Source organism: Amblyomma maculatum, chromosome 3 (assembly GCF_055883805.1).
Source record: "Amblyomma maculatum isolate TAMU_Amacu chromosome 3, ASM5588380v1, whole genome shotgun sequence".
Taxonomy (NCBI): Eukaryota; Metazoa; Arthropoda; class Arachnida; order Ixodida; family Ixodidae; genus Amblyomma; species Amblyomma maculatum.
In genome coordinates, this window is record NC_139346.1 from 161,273,458 (window position 1) to 161,292,437 (window position 18,980).

Here is an 18,980-nt window from a genome sequence, read left to right on the forward strand (position 1 = left end):
TTCTTCACCGTCACGATGCCGTCACGTAACTGACGCGACGTCATGCGTAGAACGTTGTAGCAGTTGTATAGAACCATTCGTGGCTGGTTTCGCGCCAAAACTGTTATTGTTTGTGGCGTAATATCTCCTTGTTCTGAAGATTGTCACCGAAAGTATGGTGCTGAAAGGTAATGTGTGGTCTCACTTGTAGTACTTAAAGCTTCTATGAGCTGTCTTAAAGCTTGAAATGACTGGCGAATGCTGTATCCGATTCCATCCACTTTCTTCGCGCACGCAAATAGTCGCCATTTCAAACCGTCTGGGCTTGTTAGTGTCTTCTCAGGAGTGACACTGTTTTCAGTAGTTGCTCTTCGTTTAAACCACCTGTAAGCTGTTTTGTGAACTGCCGTGCACACTGGGAATACTTTCAAAACTCTTTATTTTCATGTTCTTTGTCCTTTTCTGTACAGTGCTTGCTTCTATTCACTTCCATAGCCTGTACTAGAGGAGGACGCTAATAACGCAGTGCATGTGATTTGAAGTGCCTGCATATTGTTGCGATAAGATTGTAACGCAAGATGGTTTTATTACAGAATTCAGGCATTTTCATCTTTTCAGCTCCTGCATATCTGGCCATTTCTCCAGCAGCAGACCTGACACTTCTGTGACGGGGCCACTAGGTACTTACTCAACCTTTATATGCTAAATTCACGTGAGAAGATTGTTCGTACAGAAAAACCTAGTTACCGAGTATGACTTGTTTGCTGAGGACCTGTCTGGGTGGCTGGCCGCGGCGGCCGCGTGTCAATGGTGGAGGCCGCGTGTACCCTACGATGTCAAAGTTAAGGATCCCCAGGTGGTCTAAATTAATCTGGAGCCCTCCATTACGGCGTTCTCATAGCCTTAATCGGTTCAGGACGTTGAGCCCCATATACCAATTAAATTGCCTTGTTAATTTGTTGCTCGACGAAAATAATTGAAGTTTGTAGTTAGTGCCTTTGGGGCAGGTGGAAACACCGAACACAATAGTAGGCATGTGTCAGGTGATGTTTGTTTGTTTCTTACAGGGAAACTTTACATGAACTTTTCAGTTCATTTCTGCAGTGTTAAGCGTGTCCAAAAGTCGGCAGCTGTGCCTGACATCCCAAGTTAAAAGGTGAGGCATATTTACTGTTCACACTGTAGTGCAAAAGACCGCCCAGTTTATGGTAGTCCTAACTGCATGCCTTTCTTGTAGTTTAAAACCCGTGTTACACGGGCAATTTCAACTGCCGTTCAGTTAAATCACAGTTCAGCGTTCCAACTGACGTTGAACTGAACGGCAGTCGACTGTAGTTACACGGAACATATCGCGAACCTCAGTTGACCCCCAGAATCACGTGATCCCCCACATGCAAGCAATTCTTACTAAAAAAAGTGCTTTATTTTTCATATATAAATTATTTTGTACAACATTTGCACACTTTATATTATTAAATTGCACATTTTGCACGCGTTTTTTTTTTTCGAGTATGGAACAAATGAACTCGACACAAAGCCAAGTCAATCCATTTGAGGTGCGTCTGGCTTCGCTGCTTAATCGTCGTTTTTTGGTACCGCTTCGCGCGCTGGTGTTTTGACACTCGTTTGAGTATTTAAAGTTGCAGGCTGGTACTTGCGTTAGCTAAGGCAGCAACCTTTCATGTGATTTTAGAACACACAGCGGTTGGAAATGCCACCGACTCGGTCGATGCGGCGCGTCCGCTGACAGCCACCTTATCAGTTGACTGGTTCAACTGGGACCGCCGACCTCAGTTGAACTGAACCGCAGTTGAGATTTCAACTACAGTTGGCGCTGCCGTGTAACATCGCTAACTGCCGTTCAGTTCAACTGACCGCCAACTGAACTGCCGTTGAAAACGCCCGTGTAACAGGGGTATAACAAACTCTAGACGAGGTTGAAAACGTCCCTTTGTATCTTTTGCAGTCACCTTCGAATGACAACTCATTTATGTGGGGGAAGGATTTGAAAGAAGTAATAAAATATTAAGTACCAGTACTATAATCAAATGTACTCGCATCTAGTTTGTTATGTGGTGACAGGACTGGATGTACTCTTGCCCAAGGTAGTAGCTGCCATTCACCTGTGATTCCATGCTAACTATGGGCTCTTGAAAACCAGTGGGCCCTATTGGCCAGCATATTGTGAAGGTTGCTTTAGGAAGGGCATTTGGTGCTGAATTCTTGAATTTTTTCTGACTTGGCTGTTTGCATTGAGTAGATACATCAGTTCACATGCTGATAGAGGTATGATTCAGTCAATCAGATCAGTGTCGCTCATAATGAAGCCCTGATTTTTATGTGGACAGAGTTTCAGGAGTTCGTGCCTAGTGGACCAGAAATGGATGCCAGAGGTACAAGTTGAGCAATACATGCAGCACAGAATTCTTGATGCCATAAGGTGAGCCATCTGTTTCACTCCAGACACTCTGTATGCCAGGACAATTAATATGAAAGATCACGTTTGCATTAGTAGGCAGTGTTAGGCAGGATGCAAATAACTTTTCTTTGTATGCTTAGTATGGTGCATGGTGATACCTCAGTGACCATGGATATTTACTAGAATTGTAATATTAAGTATTCTAATCTGATCCAAATATGTTTGTTTTGCACTAAATGTATTGGAATGTTATAGCAATTTCCAGCATCGAATTTAAGTCGGCAAATGGACTGGGCACTACCTTTTTAATATGCTGGGTTTCTGATTGGTTTCCATGAAGTAGAGGTGCCAAAATTTTATGCAATAGTAGCATCAGCCAGTGCTGTCATGTTGTAACATCACAAGATCATGACGTTGCCAGCTGCATTGGTCACGTGGCATGGACGAGTATGATGGCTTTGGCGTCAGTTGTATTCGTTTGTGTGCAACCGTCTAGGCAAGTCCACATATCCAGTTGGAATGGAGCCAGAATCAGTGCCGTGTATGTCTATTGTTATGGAGATTTCCGCAAGAGGGCAACCATAAAAGTATGTCACTGAGGGTGGACTGTCGATGGATACACAGGCTCTGCATATGCAGGGGTGCAACAGCTGTGCCATTTTGATACAGCTGCATATTGCTGTGCCGTAAGCGCGAAATTCGTTAAATTTGCGCAACATCGCGCCAAAATGCCCAGACTAGCCGCTAAAGTTGAATTATACTCGGGGACAACTTTCTGTGGCTGTGATAGGACCAGTTGCGACGTTTCAGACACTGCAGCGCGTGTCACTGACCTTTTATGTTACTTTGAGGTAACGTCACGCCATTCTAATCTGAGTCATTGCCAGTTCCTAGAAAGCATAAATCACAGGCCGAAGACGCGCTCGCTCAACAGTTTTCTATTTGCTTTTGAATCAGCTTTTTTTTTTTTTTTTTTTTTCTGCACTCGTTTTTCAGCCTTTGGGCACGGGCTGATCGTAGTCACGGCTTCGAATTGAGCTCTTTTGGAGCTGCCGTCGCACAACACCAGCTGCGGATTTCGCAGACATTAGACAGTTTTGCGAGTCTTGTGAGCAAGAAGATAAGTCAAGCTGCGGTAGAAGCAAAAAAAAAATGAAATGCATATTCTCTAGCTTTTTGTATTTGTTTGACCCCGAAGTTTGAAAAATTAACCTTGTCTGTTTTGTGGCTCACATTATTTTTTTATAGATACCATGCCTTGTGGAACAAAACGCTTGTTTACAACAATAGGTACACGCTGGATTTCCAAAGGAAATATGCCAGTGCCGTTGATAGGTGGCCCTTGCTAGATTTCCTCTGGATCTCATTCATACGGTCCGAATATTCACACCTTTTCATTCTTTGTGCTGAAAGTAAGGTTTCTTCCCTCAACGGCTCCAAGATTTGGATTTGTGCTGCAAAGTGCAGTTATTTTTTTTTTTTTCCTATGAGCTGCTCCAAATATGAATGTACTGCTCCGAAACTAAGAATTTGCTGCTCCAAAAATGATACGAATCCTATTTCACCCCTGCATATGCACTGAGCAGCAGTGACAGGAGACTTCACTCTTTAATGCTGTCGAATTCTGAACACATTGTGCATTTAAATGCCTCCCTAATTTTTCTCAGTGTATTTCTACTTTGAAATTAGGAGACTTTTGCTTCTTTCTTTTATCTTAACTCTCCTGCGTTCTGTTCAACTTGAAGGCTACAACTACAGTTTGAATAATACAGTCCTGTGAGCAATGTCAACTGTCTTGAAATTACTACAGCCCCTCCCAGAGCCTTCCATAATTTAAGAACTGCATCAAAAATGGCTGAGGTTTAACCCTCTTAAACCTGGTTATGCAAAGGGAAGCGTCGTTTTGCTTGGTTTTGCTTTGGTTAGGTTTATACATCGGCAGACATGATTTTCCAGCGATTAAATTGTCTCGACTATGGAGTTGAGGGCACCGTCAACTGAAAGAGGGAACACGTGATGCTGTATCTGCCGCCTAAGGTCAAGTGGTAGTGCGCCATACGTGGTACCATGGTTAAGCTATATAGCCACACTGGGACTTCTGGCTTTTGAAGGTCAAGTAGCCTGCCAAGTTGACTTTGGCTGATACACGGCGTAGTGACGGTTTCCTCGAAATGTGGGAGGACTGGGGCAGCTTCTCTTTCCTATTTGCACTGCTCAGTCTTTCTACAGCATATCTTGGAAGGAAAAAATTTTCTGCCAGCACATCAGCTGCTCCACATACAATAGAATCCAATACAATAGAAGTGGCTTAATGTACCTCATTATTGTCATTGTTAAATTCAAATACACTATTTACTTCAGTTAAGGGGATTTCAAACTGAGTATCAAGTAACAAGAATCATTCATACTTAATTCCAAGGGTTGAAATTGTCATTTTTTTTTCATCGTAAAGCTTTGTTTTTCACACAAAGGAAGTCAGCTGTTAGAAACAAGGTTACTGGCATCACCACATACTAAGCTTGTTTGCATTTGGTATAAGCACTCGTGGATGAAAGAATTTGTCTTCTGTCTAACCGCGTCTCCATCCTTCACTCTCTTGTGGCAGTTGCCTTGGTAGGCGTGTTCTGTGTGCAGCATAACAGAAGTGTATCTTGGGATAAAGCGGCTTTCCAAATTTCTTACCTTCAACTTTATAATGCGTGTATAAAACAAATGCGGGCACATGCATCTTTGCAATTTTACTTTTCTAGACACAGTCGGATCATATAATCGACTTTCTATCTACACAACATTGACCACAGCTGATGACTCCCTTGGCGCTAAAAATTTACTTGGAAGCCTACTTATAGTAATGTGTCTGAATTTTAATGCAGAAGCATTTCTACCCATATTCTTGAATTTCGCCAAGGTGGCTGTGTGAAGCCTTTTCTAGTGGCCACTGCATTAGATCGCTATGCCATCCTGGTAGCTGGTTTTTTCCCATGCTAAACTGTCTGATGTCATCTCACCTAAAAAGATTGTAACAAAATCTAATTATCTTTCATCTTAATAAAATGCTAAAGCAACCGTTAAATACTTAGCTATGGTTAAATGATCTGTTACCCCACCCCTCATATAATGCCCTACTGGGCCTTTGAGGTACTAGTAAATAAATAAAAGCCATGGCAAAGGAAAGTTAGTTGCAGCAAACTATAGCTAAACACATACCTTGTGCTTACCAAGTGTAATGGGTGTATTATGTGTGATTCTTGATACCAGTATTCCATGCACTTTTGTTTTGTTGGTCGGTGTTTGATTCTATAGCTTTTGCTGTTGCTTTATTTTCTCTGAACATCATTTTCTTGATGCAACTGTATTTAAATCATGCATAATAGCCGTCTACTATGATTGCCTTTTAGGTGAATGTAGGCATAAGAATAAAACCATTTTGTGAGGAACCGCTCAAATTTCAGAAAATGTAATGGCAGACATTTATATAGTATGGAGTTGTACTAAAATCTACATGGTACAGTGTAAAACAAGCTATCGCACTGAAATTGTATCTTCACAGCTTTCTCAGTTGACCCAGAGTAGTTTGTTAAAGGTCCACGGAAACGGCCTCCAAGAAACCACTGATAAACATGTTCAGTGTGTAGAACACATCCTTTTGAGCATTAACGCAAAGTATAACTCCTTGGAACAAAGCCAGCGATTTATTATTAATTTTTAAATACAGCGTTTTTTGAAATTCGCGGGCAGAGGGAATGTCGCTTGGCGGTGTCGCATGGAACTATTTTCTAATCCCGTGATGTCACGGGTCGGTTGACTGGCAAGGCTTGCTAGAAGCTGCTAGAAGCTGCCATTCGCTGCGGTCACTGCAACCATGACGTCACGAACACACTTCCGGTAGCTGCGAAAGTCGTCTGCTCGTGCGCTGCTCGAACTCTGTGCGGGCTGTTACAGCTCGCCGCCCTTATCGGTTAGGTGGCCATTGCCCATTAAGTGCAACAACCGAAGCGACGCAGGGATCGGAAGAACGAAGCTGCATTTACAAATATCTTATTTATATAACGTGGTTTCAGGAGTATCGGAGTGTCGTCCGACGAGGCGTCAACAGCACGGTCAAGCACCGCACGATGGCAGCACCTCCTTGACCGCCGTAAACATCGCCGCTGTGGCCCCTCCTCCCGCATATCGTTCGTGAACCACATGGCGGATCGTTAGCACCGATGTCCGAAATAAAGCGTGCTAAAATTTGTTGGCGTCTGGAATATTGAGCCGAATATCAAGTATGAAGCCCTCGTGAGGATCGCTGACCAGCAGCAAATTGCTGGTAAGAGCGATAGCTGTGATACAAGCTAGTTTATGCTCAAGCCAGCTGCCGCTGGTGCATTTCGGCTGATCCGATCTGCTCGTACTAGCTCTGCGATTAATGCGTCGGCAGAGTTAATCCTATAATTATTTTACTATGGCAGGATAGGAATCACTATAAGGCAGTTTCATAAGTAAACGATTTACGACGGCGTTGATCATGTTCCAAAGCGTCGACCGCCGCGGCTTAGAAGTGAAACAATAGGCCTAGCGACGACTAGGGACGGTCATGCACGGCGCCGGCGTTCGCCGCGCTCGCACGTTCCACCCCCGCGGTAATTGTGTAACATACTTCAGCCTGCTCGCGGCATCCCGTGCTGCAAGCGTTGCAAACTCGTGTACTTTCATAGCTAAGGCCGCATATTTTTTGGCGTTCTGCTCAGCAACAAGCCATTCAAACGATACTGTAGGCACGACAAGGCTTCAGTACGCAGTCGCTGCGCTGTCGGCCGTAATCGAAGACGTCGGGCGGCACCATAATCTATACATCGATCTTTAAACGTGATACAAAGGGCAAATGAATAACTTTGTGAAGCAGACCCGCTCGTACGTTTCGCGCACTCGGGCGCCGACGAGTAGCTTCCGTCAACAGACGCCGTCATAACCTCGGTTAACGACGCAAATCGAGGTCGTCAAGCTCGGTTTGCGGTAACCGCGGTTAGTGGTGCAACCATGGTTTGGTCCGCCGTGTAACATGGGATAACCACGGGTTCGCGGTTACACTAACCGTCGCTGCGTGAACTGGCGAACTCCTCAGACGTGTGCGAGCGAGGACGGGTTGGCGGAGTACGCCAGCGAGCGAGCGCGCGGCAACCGGAAGTTCGTCGAAGTGACGTATGTCTGGGCGGAGCTTTGAACTTGCTTGTATTCTTTTTTTTTTTATGGCTCCCTTCGGCGTACGAGTCGAGAGGGAAAATTGGAAGGGTCATTTTTAATCGCCGATATCTCTGGTGTTGCAGAAGCTAGATCGAAAATTTTTGCGGGAGAATGATGGGTGGTTCTATAACTATCAGTGTTATGGCGTTGTTTACCCTTCTTGGTGACCCCTTTCTGGGGACCTTTAAAGTATTGGCATGACTGGCGTTATACTTTTGGGGCGATGCATTTTAGCTGCATTTACATAGCTTTGCACTGTTGAATGTATGATGAATGGAATTGCGGCCATGTTCTGTGTGTAGCATGTCAAGTGTATTAAGCTGAAGAAAACATTTGCACCAAAATCAGCTTATCAACATTATTTTTATTCTTATGTTTCCTGTCGCTTAGTTTACTGACAGGAGTCATTTTTAAAAGGTAACATTGCTGACCTTTTTGTGTAGAGAATGTTTGCTATTCAATAATAGTTCTGTGAAATACTGTTCTAGCTACAAAAATGATGTTGGCATAATTTTGTTGTGTGTGGTTTAGGCAGGGTTCATGATGTTGGGAAGAACAATGTCATTAAACATATCACGGACATTTTTTCTTTTTTTTTTACAGTGTTCCAAGGCAGTGAAAACATTTGAAGCCCGTGACAGCAGTTTCTGTCACCGTCAACACCTCATGGTAAGGCACATTAAACATTTGCACCTAACTGCAGAAATTGCTGACTACTCTGGTGCAGTTGTTATGGCATTACTTTTCATGTGTGCCTTGTAACAAAAGTGCATGAAATGAACCAAAAGAAATTTAATACCAGCTGTGCAAAAACTACTATTCAAAACTTTCTTAAATCAGTAATAATTTTGTTTACCAGCAACGTTTACATGATGGCAGGAGCCTGCTTGTAATCATGCTTGTAAATTATGCTTGTAAGCAGCGTAGACAATTCAGACAGAACTTAGAACCCATCCTAAATGCTGCAAGTGTTGATTTTGACCTCTTGCCTTGCACTTGAAAGAGTTGCAAAACAAGAAGCAGGTAAGGCTCACACAGTGCTTTATGCAGAGATAACCTGATTTACCCAAGGATGTTCAAGGGGTAGGTACATTTACAACGCAAAGGTAATGCACAAAAATTTGGTGTACCTACCCCTTGAACATCCTTGGGTAAATCAGGTTATCTCTGCATAAAGCACTGTGTGAGCCTTACCTGCTTCTTGTTTTGCAACTCTTTCAAGTGCAAGGCAAGAGGTCAAAATCAACACTTGCAGCATTTAGGATGGGTTCTAAGTTCTGTCTGAATTGTCTACGCTGCTTACAAGCATAATTTACAAGCATGATTACAAGCAGGCTCCTGCCATCATGTAAACGTTGCTGGTAAACAAAATTATTACTGATTTAAGAAAGTTTTGAATAGTAGTTTTTGCACAGCTGGTATTAAATTTCTTTTCATGTGTGCCTTGTAACAAAAGTGCATGAAATGAACCAAAAGAAATTTAATACCAGCTGTGCAAAAACTACTATTCAAAACTTTCTTAAATCAGTAATAATTTTGTTTACCAGCAACGTTTACATGATGGCAGGAGCCTGCTTGTAATCATGCTTGTAAATTATGCTTGTAAGCAGCGTAGACAATTCAGACAGAACTTAGAACCCATCCTAAATGCTGCAAGTGTTGATTTTGACCTCTTGCCTTGCACTTGAAAGAGTTGCAAAACAAGAAGCAGGTAAGGCTCACACAGTGCTTTATGCAGAGATAACCTGATTTACCCAAGGATGTTCAAGGGGTAGGTACACCAAATTTTTGTGCATTACCTTTGCGTTGTAAATAGTGCATAGTGATTCTGTAAGCATAGAGCACGGTGTTAGAAGCCCAAAATTGGATTAAATAATTTATTATTGTATTATTAGTATGCAGCAGTTTCGGTTCGTGGTTGTCAGGTCTTTACTTCACGTTAAGAAACAACACATAACATTGAAATGTCACGTGGGCCGAACGCTCGTGACGTCAAGGAACAAGCGTGCCGTCTGCTCTGCTAGCAGTGACTCCACCATATGCTTTCATGCACACCGCGGAAAGATTCGGTCATTTGTATCTAGTTCACTATAGTCAACTGCATCCGTAAACATGTTTGCGTCGTTTTGGCGATCCTGTCATGTCACGCCAACACGAAATATTCGGAAGCATGCTGTCATCTGCGAACAGCTGTTGCTCTACGACAACTCGCTCTACGACAACTTGTTGCTCATAGCAGTGCCGATGTTGGCTGCTTGCTTCACTACAGTGTTGCCCTAATTCCGATATCATGCGAGCGGCTGGCAAAAATGAAAAAGTGGGAGAGGCTTTGACTGAAGCAGCACTCGTAAATGCTCACGACTATATAGTTTGAATCGCACTGATCGAGGCACTCCTTTCGTGCGCCATTTTGAGCGCTGCTTCATGTGTGCGAATCTGACTGTTTAAAGAATTCACAAATTTTAGCCAATGAAAACGGTCACTGAGTATAGTTTTGGCAACAGTAAACTGAAATCAACAATTGTTTACATCGCAGGACGTGCTTACAATCACCAAGAAGCGCCGGCATGACCCCAGTGCACTGAGCAGTGCTGCAAGCGGCCCAGAACAGGCGTCAGCGCTACTTGTAGAGAGAAAATTAGGCCGATTGGGGACAGTCGCCATACACTCATTTTGTCCAGCTTATTTTTATGAGGTAGGCTTTCTATAGTAAAGCGGTGAAGGAAGGCGAACCTTTATTCAGCGTTGAGTCGCTGACCCATTCCGAAGTCCCGTCCATGCAAACTGATTAGGCCTAGCGACAAGTAGGGCATGTAGAGAGCAGCGCAGTTAGTTGCCTGGCGCACTTGCGGGAGGCACCGTTGCGGAAGGCTCCGCACTTGTGCAGGCATGCTGTTGTTGCACGAGTATAGCAGGCAGTCCTGATAACATTTGTCTTATCTGGTACAAAGCCAAGGAGTGCTACACTGCTGGCCACTCTGGTCTCTGCTACAGCGACCGACAACAATGCTGTCTGCCGACCATTGCTGCGCCGTCAGCTGCAGCATTAGAAAATTTTAGTGAATAAATATGGCCATTAAGCATAATTTTGGATACAGTGAACTGTCGTGCTGTCTGTAGGTTAGAACTGATAGAACGCCATGGGTGCAAAAGAACAGCCAAAACGAGCTGAGCAGCAGCATCGTCTCTTATGTCGGAAAACTGTGCAGTGACGTCACAAATACTTAATTATGGTTTTTTTCAGTGAACCTACGTCACAGTTAATACGCTAGCTATAGGTCCGGAATGCAAGAGCAAGCAGAGCATTTCCACAAACGTTAAAAAGGAATTAAAACATTTTCTATGCTTCTCTTGAGTCTAACAATTGACTGTGATTGTCTTCAAACACAAAGGAAGCGCGTGACAAGCTTTGCATAACCTTTTAACATGGTGTCTATACCCCTTTAAGTAGTGCAGGTACATAAAGAAAAAGGTCATTGCAGCATACTGGATAATAGACAATTTACTTCGCTCCTGATCTCACATAGAACTTAGCATACACGCTCGTTCTAGTCTTAAATATTTTAGTCATGATCAGTTTTCGCATCTATGGCTTGGTTTAAAATAATTGTGTTTTGGTGTTATACCTCTGAAATCAAATTTCAAGTGCCTCCGCGGTGGTGCAGTGGTTAATACTTTCCTGTCCATGCCTATTCCGATCATTAGCCCGCTAACGATGGTTTTACAATTCGAATTATCCCGCTTTGGAAACGCTTCTCGACAAGTGATGGCCACCAGTGGGAAATAGAACCCTTCTTTCAGTTTTGCCCTTGATTTTAATCTTTTCATCTTGCTGCGTGCGTCGAGACGATTTCTGGTTAAAGATGACTTCAGTTCTTAAGATTCCAGTAGCGACGACGGAACTGCATCAAATCAACCCGGAACGTCAATGGCCATGCTCCGGTAAGTTTCAGGTTGTCCTAATAGAAAGAGGTCAGAATGATCTTAAAGTCATAACTGTTATCTGCAGGGTCTCAACGTCATTCGGGCGGGATTACTTGCCGCAGACAGTGCGGAGTTGTGTTTTCGGCAAAGAGAGAGCCAGGAGTCCACCTCGGCTTTGCCCGCCGGAGTTCTGCTTGGCGCTACTCAAGAGCCGTCGATATTTTTCTGCTCTTCTTTACAACGAAAATCATCAAGGAGCTGTGCTCGAACACCAACAAATTGCGTGGATGCATATTCTCGACAAACCTTCCTACGACGAAACAGACGGCTCTTGGCGAAATGTCACTCCGGAAGAGATGAGAAAGTTTATTGGGCTGATTATATACATAGGCATTGTTCAACTGCCGAGATTGCATCGGTACTGGAACACGGGAAGCTTGTTTTTAGGCCTGGTTCTACAGAGAGTGATGGCAAGGACATGATCCAAGGCATTGCTCACATTCTTGAGTGTGAGAGATCCGGAAGAGTCCACTGCAGAATCTCATGGCAAGTTTCACCGCATTTCCACTGCATTGATCTAGCAATCATCAAGTTTTATACTTTTTGATGTGCATCCCCAGGTTCCAGGATTGTCAAGGTCCTCAAGGTACGACCAGTTAGCTTTTAGGCTTGAATTGATCAAGCAACTACATGGATTTGATGAGCCACATCCTGAGAACCCTGATGTTCGTCCTCTGTTTCCGCCTCGTGGTGAACCTCGGGGATTGTAGCACAAGCCCCAGAAGATGGCAAAATACAGAAACTGCAAATTTTGCTACGAAGAAAAAAAGTGCAACAAAAAAGTTTTCTGTGACATGTGCAGCACACGTGTGCTTCATGACAACACGGAACTGTTTCGCGCGGTGGCACGATCGTCACTAGGTGTAACATTTTTTCGTAAATTCATTACTATTGTATCTAGACAGTTAAAATTTTCTACATTGTTAGACCGGTCTCTGACCTACAAAATGTATATTTCAGATTTTTTTTTTTGTGAAAAAATGTTTTTATTTTTCATTACAGTTTTTTGTTGGCAATTCCTGAATAAAGATATTCATTTCGCCTACTTCCATTGTAAAGAGAATTTCCTCCTCTACAATTTGATACCAAACACTCCTATACCAAGCAAGATTTTGGTAAAAAAAAAAGTTCAATGACACCACCCAAAAACCACTACTTTTCCCGCGGACAGGAAATTAAGATGCCCGATTACTATGCCGGAGTGCACAGGTTCAATCCCGACCGCCGATGGCTGCATTTAGATGGAGGCAAAATGAAGGGGTGTCCGTGTGCTGCCCGGTACGGCAGGTTAAAAATCCCCAAGTGGTCGAAATTATTCTGGAGCCCTCCACTGCAACACCCCTTTCTCTGCTTTCACTCCCACCTTCCCCCTTCCCTTACAGTGCAGTCAGCTCTCCATAGAATAAATGTGAGAGATACTGTGCCTTTCCTTTCTTGTGAACCAATTATATATTTCCTGGACCATATTCTACTTTAGGAACAATTAAAGTGCTTCTCTACTGAGTAAATATTTGTGAATATTGAAGATTTTTATTTTACAAATCTGACCTAATTTGTCTATTTGGCATATTTCCAGGTGAACAGCAGCCAGCTGATGTACAAGCTTTTAGTTCAAGACCTGGTTCTGCACACTGAGCAGCAGTGGACTTAACATTCTTCTAATATGTTAGAAACCTTTTTTTGCGGATTATGTCCTTATTCATCTGCAACAAAGGCCCACCTAGGTGTCCATGCATACTTTACTCATGATGCCAAGCTAGTGCCGTGGTACAAGAGAAATTCTAATGCTGAGCCAACCTTCACTTCTGAAGAGTTCAAAAACTTAGTTCATAGCAAATGCTACTTTTGTGCTTTGACAGATGCTTGTCAGTTCAGCTGTTTGACTAATGAAACTTTTCGTAAACACTTGGAGACTCACGAGGACTGCAGTTCCTACAGGTGTCATCTGTGTTTCGGGTCCACAGACTCTTTGGGTCTGCTGCTTCACCATTATCGATTAGACCATGTTTATTACAATGTGCAGTGCTTTTTCTGTGACTTCGGAAACGATGATGACTGGATTGTCATGCGCCATGTCATGGAGGAGCACTCCAAAGAGCCTTTTAGAGTGTTGCTTAGAAATGGAGATGCCCATATAGTACACCACCAGCTGAAACTTTTGGTAGAAGAATATTTAACAATGGACCCTGTGGAACCGAGTCAGACTTGTGCACAATTTTCTCCAGAGTCATTTACAGAGGAAAATGCAACTTCAAGTGCAGAAGCTCTCCATGGGTTTGGCCTACTGACTTCAGAGCACTCTTCTCTTCAGACTAAACAGAGCTCCTGCACAGAAAACTGTATGTCCAGCTTGGACCCACGGGCAGAGGAAATAGTCGAAAATCATGCTGCTACTGTTAAGGCTTGTGTGATCAACCAGAATGCTGGTACAATGTCTCATAGTTCAGAATGTGCGCAACGCTTGGAATTGCAGCCTGGGATCGAACATCTGCATCCACATTCACGTCAAGATGGACAGGACTTGACATTCAAACCAAGTGACGCAGAACCATTACATGAAACTCAGACTAGTTCAAGTATTGCTGGTGGTTGGCATCTTGTCTGTAGTACAAAAAACTGTTCAATGGCATTCGGAAACATTTTTGACTATTTAAATCATCTCGCTGAGTGCCATCCATTGGAGTCTTCCTTCCACTGTCCGAAGTGTGATCTTGTCATTTCGTATGCTGACCTTTCTGTGCATCTAGTTGAAGAGCACAGTGGGTTTGTGTTTTGTCCTTATCAGGACTGTGTATTTGGAAGTCGCGATCAGATTGGCCTTGATAAACACATAATGCAGGCACATCTAGTTTATCAAGAAAAGAGCAGTGAGTATTCTGCTGGTATTGTTAGTGAAGGTCGGAACAAGAACAGTGAGGACTGTGCTGGTGTAAGTCGAGGTCATGAGAACAGTGAGAACTGTGTTAGTGTAGCAAGTGAAGAGCTGTGTACGACAAGTGTTTCACCTCAAAACTATGCGAGTACAGGGAGTGATTCCACATCAACAGTGGAAATGTGCAATGAAGAAGCCAGGACTGACAAATTCAGTTCTGAGGTGAGCTTGGAAAAGAATGATGACCCTGCTCTCCATACTTATGCTTGTGCCATGTGCTCTACATTGTGTAGCACATTGTCTGCCTACCTGTACCATGTTGATTCTGGACACTCGGTACCATTCATTTGTGGCCACTGCTTCAAACCATACAAGAGATCAAGATGCCTGCTCATGCATGCTGGGTGCCTACATTTAGGTCTGCCATTCTCCATACTCAGCCTTAGGGATGGAAAGGTAACTGATATCGGTCTTCAAGTCGCACCTGCGTGGATAGAGGAAGCTCAACAGTACCTGAGGACAGTAAAGTATAGCAAAATGAAAGCAAAGGGCAAGACCATGTTAAAGAATCTCAAAAAGGCAATTGCTTACATCAGCTCTGCCTGTATTGAAGAAATTGCTTCTCATGCAGAACTCTCACAGAGCATTGCCATGCCACATGATTCATCTGAAGATCAAATGCTGGAGTCTGGAGCTGAAAGGACATCACTGCCGTATGAAGCTACTGTTTCTCCCGTAGGTGCCATGCCGAGTGAACAGTCTGTTCCAAGTCCGCTTTGGTACAACTTGCCATCGGCAGAAAACACCTGCAATGTGAGCACCAGCAGTCCACCTGGCAAGTGTTTGAACCAGTTTGAAGTGGGCTGTCAGTTCAAAGACAATGGTATCAGCCTCATCAGTGCATCATCCACAAAGTATCAACCCAGCGTTGATAGACGTGTTAAATATAGGATACTTCGATCAGTTTACATTGATGCTTCTGCTTGCAAAAAGGTGGATGGTAAAGTTGTTGTTGACAGTGGAATGCTGTTGCCCATGAGCAGTTCATCACTGATTGAAGGGTCCGACTCTTCGTGCAGTACAGCTAGTGAAAAGTGTCATGTGTGTTCCAAATGCTTTCTCACTTTTTCTACCTTTGAATCGCTTACTAATCACATTGTAAAGCTTCACTTTGAAAATGGCATTGATGACTTTGCTAGTGCTGTGCTGTCTTTTGGATACAATAGGAGTCCACAAGTGTCAACATTTAAATGTGATATTAAGCAGCAAAATCCTGCAATTCAGTTCAAGCGAAACCGGTCCAAAGGTCTAGTTAGAGCGGCTGAAAACAGTCCAGTCTTTGTCTGCCTGCACACCAGCAGTGCAAAAGTGCCATACTGTCAGTTTTCACGTGCAGAGAACTTGAACCCTGTTGTTCAACTAGTAAGGCTTCCGGCGATTAAAATGGAACCTAAAGAGTGAACTGTCATTTAGTGCCTCACTTCAGGGTGAGCTGCCATGTAGTGACTTGCTTTCTACAGTTTTCATGATCCAAGTTGGGACTGCATTCTTCTAATTGATTTTACTTGTTTTATCCCTGTGAAGTGATGTTATGTTTGTTCTTGTGTGCCATATTGGCTCCTTTTATATTACTGTAAATAAACATTTGAGTGTAGTTTGATTTTGGTGTGACATTTCAGAATGTTTTAGCTAGTAACGGCGTATCTCAGCTATATCATACAGTAGGACATGCCTGACGGAGGTGCTCAATTAGCTGTACAGTGTTAACATTCTTAATAATCTAAGAGTAGGCAAGAAGCTAGCCTCCAAACCATGGTCAAAGTAAGATTGCCTCCTACCAAACCTTTCCCAGCACTGGCATCCTCGGGCTTTCCTTGGAACTGAAGCACTTGTATCATGTAATAGGTCTGGGTGGCACTGACATTGGCATTAACAACTGGTATCATTCAGTTTGTTTTAATGCAGTGAGGTTGTGTGTACTTGTATAAAATGGCAGCCAGTCGTGGCAAGCATTCCATGTATGTCATCAAAGTGAATTCATGATTAATAAATAGGGGTAATTGTGCTATAGGCATGCTAGTTGTCCTAACATTGAGAACCGAATATACAAACAAAAGTGTCAAGTGTTTAAAGGGCTTGTATTTAAGTAGATACGTGCTTTGAATCAAGGTAAAAAATGACAGTTGATGTTTGTGATGCCATGATGTTGGTTTTGTCTTGCCATTAAAGCACCATCATATTTCCTTTCTGTTAATGGGTGCCTGACAGCATATGTCACTACTGCGACTACGAGCGGACTTTCAAGAAATGTTTCCACTGTACAGTATTAAATTTGTTTGCACAGAAGGCTCATTTTACTGAAGAGATGGAGACAATTTTTTCTAGTTTAACTGCTTTGGAACTGCACATGACAATAAATATGGACCACCACGTGAAATTTGCGTGCTCTTGTGATTGAATTCTTTTTCCATAGTTTCTAACATCAGAAACGAGCATGAAGTTATGTGATACAAAAGCCAGTTCACAGTATTAAATTTGTTTATTAGGTAGGCTTGTTTTGCTGAAGTGGAGACAATTTTTTCTCTAATTGTGCTTTGGAACTGCATATGACAGTAAACATGGATCACAATGTAAAATTTGCCTGCTCTTGTCACAATTTGTTTTATTTTGTAGTTTGACAAAGAAACAAGTATGATGACATGTGATACAAACAAAATAATATGTTTGCTAATTTTGTAGATTTTGTTTGCACACATTTTTATTATCTGAAATGCCCTTGGTGTGTTGTACTATGTGACAGATGGGCATAATGTTAAGAATGCTCAAGTGAAGAGCGATGGCATTCGAAGCAATGTGATTTGAAGTGGTGCACAGTCAGATTATTCGTCTGGAGCAATCTGTACAAAGGGAACAAAGATAGGCAGTAGTCTATGCTAGGGATGGATAGATAGTTCCTGTGTGGCTGGAGCGGCTGATTGCTGATACATTTAGCATGTGATGGAATTTGTGAAAAAAGAGCGAACATATGTTTATATTCAAGATTACTGAGGTTCATGCGTGATGTAAGTGCAGTGACACTGGTGCAAACTGTGCCTAGGGGGAACACCAGAGAGGACTTGAAGCAAGATTGGGAGCGTTCATTAGCATGCACAAATTGTTTTCGGTCTGTAAAAAAATTGGATATCCACGTAAATACAAAGGGGTTAATCTGTAATCTTGAAAGTTTAATTAACTGCCTTTTCAAAATCGAGGAAGAGAGCGTCTACTGATGTTCAAATCTACATTAGAGCATATATATATTGAAGATAGTAGAAAACCCTTTGCAAAAGCTATGCACTAGGATTTAAGAATTTAACACATATTAAAATTTTCACTTATGAGTACAGTATGTTTTTTCATTATCTTTGGGCAAATGCTTTTTGAAATAAGATGATAACTAAAATACAAAAAGACCCTTTTTCAAGATTCAAATTACCTTGTCTACCTTCTAGTCCTTCAGCACCATTCCTGATAGTGACTGCTGGAAAATATGGCATAGGATTGCACTTGCAGTGGTTTTTGTGCATTTTAGCACCTTGGTCAACACCAGATCAGGACATCAAACTGATTCAATAATTTTCTTGATACTAGGATTAAGTTGTCCGACATGATTGTGTGGTTGTAATAAGGAAAATCTGGTTATCATTAATTTGAGCAGGTTCTGTGAATGCAGATAAAAATGTGTGATTAAGTTCAGCTGCTTGGCTGTCTGGAATGGGGCAGTTAGTGCTTGTACTTTTGTGGCTGTGAGCATTTCGAGTTACACTCCAACATTCTTTAGCATTGGTTTGTATATTAGAAAGAACTTCAGAATAAAAAATTGCACTTTGTTTTATTAGCGAGTGATAACTGTTTCTGCAGTATAAGTCAAGGTCGGGAAGTTACCTTTAGCCAATCTATGAGTGCTGTTGGCAGCAAAAATAAGTCGTAGAAAATGATACCTTGTGTCAGGTGGCGTTGCCAGAAACCAACAGGAGCAATGCTTTTAGAACTGCTTCCTCAGCATTATAATTATTCAATGACTGTCTTGTATGATGCCATAGGTAAAAAGATCAACATTTCAGGCAAATTTCAGTCAAGCTATATTTCCATAAAAGATAAATTACTGTAACCTCTTTGTTGCTAGATGAAGCCTGACAAGTCCCAAACCTGAAGGTAATTAGTTTAACTGTTTTCTTTTACAAGAGCCACATGCTGGATGTATTACAAAGTGGAGGATTCTTAATATATTAATAATTGGTTCAGAGAAAAAAACGGCGCAGTATCTTATACTTGTTCTGTGGACCCCTGAACTGTGCCATAAAAGGTAAGTGAAAGTATATAGAGAGAAAAGGGAGCTATGGTGGAGGGCTGTGGAGTAATTTCAGCCACCTGGGTATCTTTAATGTGCACTGCCGGAGCTTTCATAGTTCAGTTCGAAACTGCATCTTGCATAGCAGAGGCACTTTCTGTCTTTAAGCA

The 18,980-nt window shown here is 42.5% G+C and overlaps 1 protein-coding gene across 8 annotated transcripts; it reads left to right on the top strand.

The window, feature by feature from the left end:
• The first annotated feature begins 15 nt into the window (after window positions 1-15).
• LOC146196660 (uncharacterized) lies at window positions 16-16,935 on the top strand. Of its 8 annotated transcripts, none has more exons than XR_014706137.1 (8): window positions 16-167; window positions 598-659; window positions 1,047-1,135; window positions 2,328-2,419; window positions 8,228-8,293; window positions 10,161-11,566; window positions 11,634-12,094; window positions 12,169-12,654. XR_014706137.1 is itself a non-coding variant. In XM_084598424.1 (7 exons), the coding sequence occupies exon 7, from the start codon at window positions 13,272-13,274 to the stop codon at window positions 15,939-15,941; it is 2,670 nt and encodes an 889-aa protein (XP_084454550.1). In that variant the 5' UTR covers window positions 16-167; window positions 598-659; window positions 1,047-1,135; window positions 2,328-2,419; window positions 8,228-8,293; window positions 10,161-10,319; window positions 13,185-13,271; the 3' UTR covers window positions 15,942-16,935. The 8 variants fall into 8 exon arrangements, 6 of the variants coding, with proteins under 6 accessions (XP_084454550.1, XP_084454554.1, XP_084454551.1 ...); XR_014706138.1 differs by having other exon boundaries at window positions 10,161-10,319; window positions 11,471-11,566; window positions 11,634-12,654; XM_084598424.1 differs by lacking the exons at window positions 11,634-12,094; window positions 12,169-12,654 and adding an exon at window positions 13,185-16,935 and having other exon boundaries at window positions 10,161-10,319.
• The last annotated feature ends 2,045 nt before the right edge of the window (window positions 16,936-18,980 follow it).

Bases quoted from the DNA above. Each gene is read 5' to 3' on its own strand.
- LOC146196660 (XM_084598425.1), top strand. From the start codon at position 13,272: ATGTTAGAAACCTTTTTTTGCGGATTATGTCCTTATTCATCTGCAACA.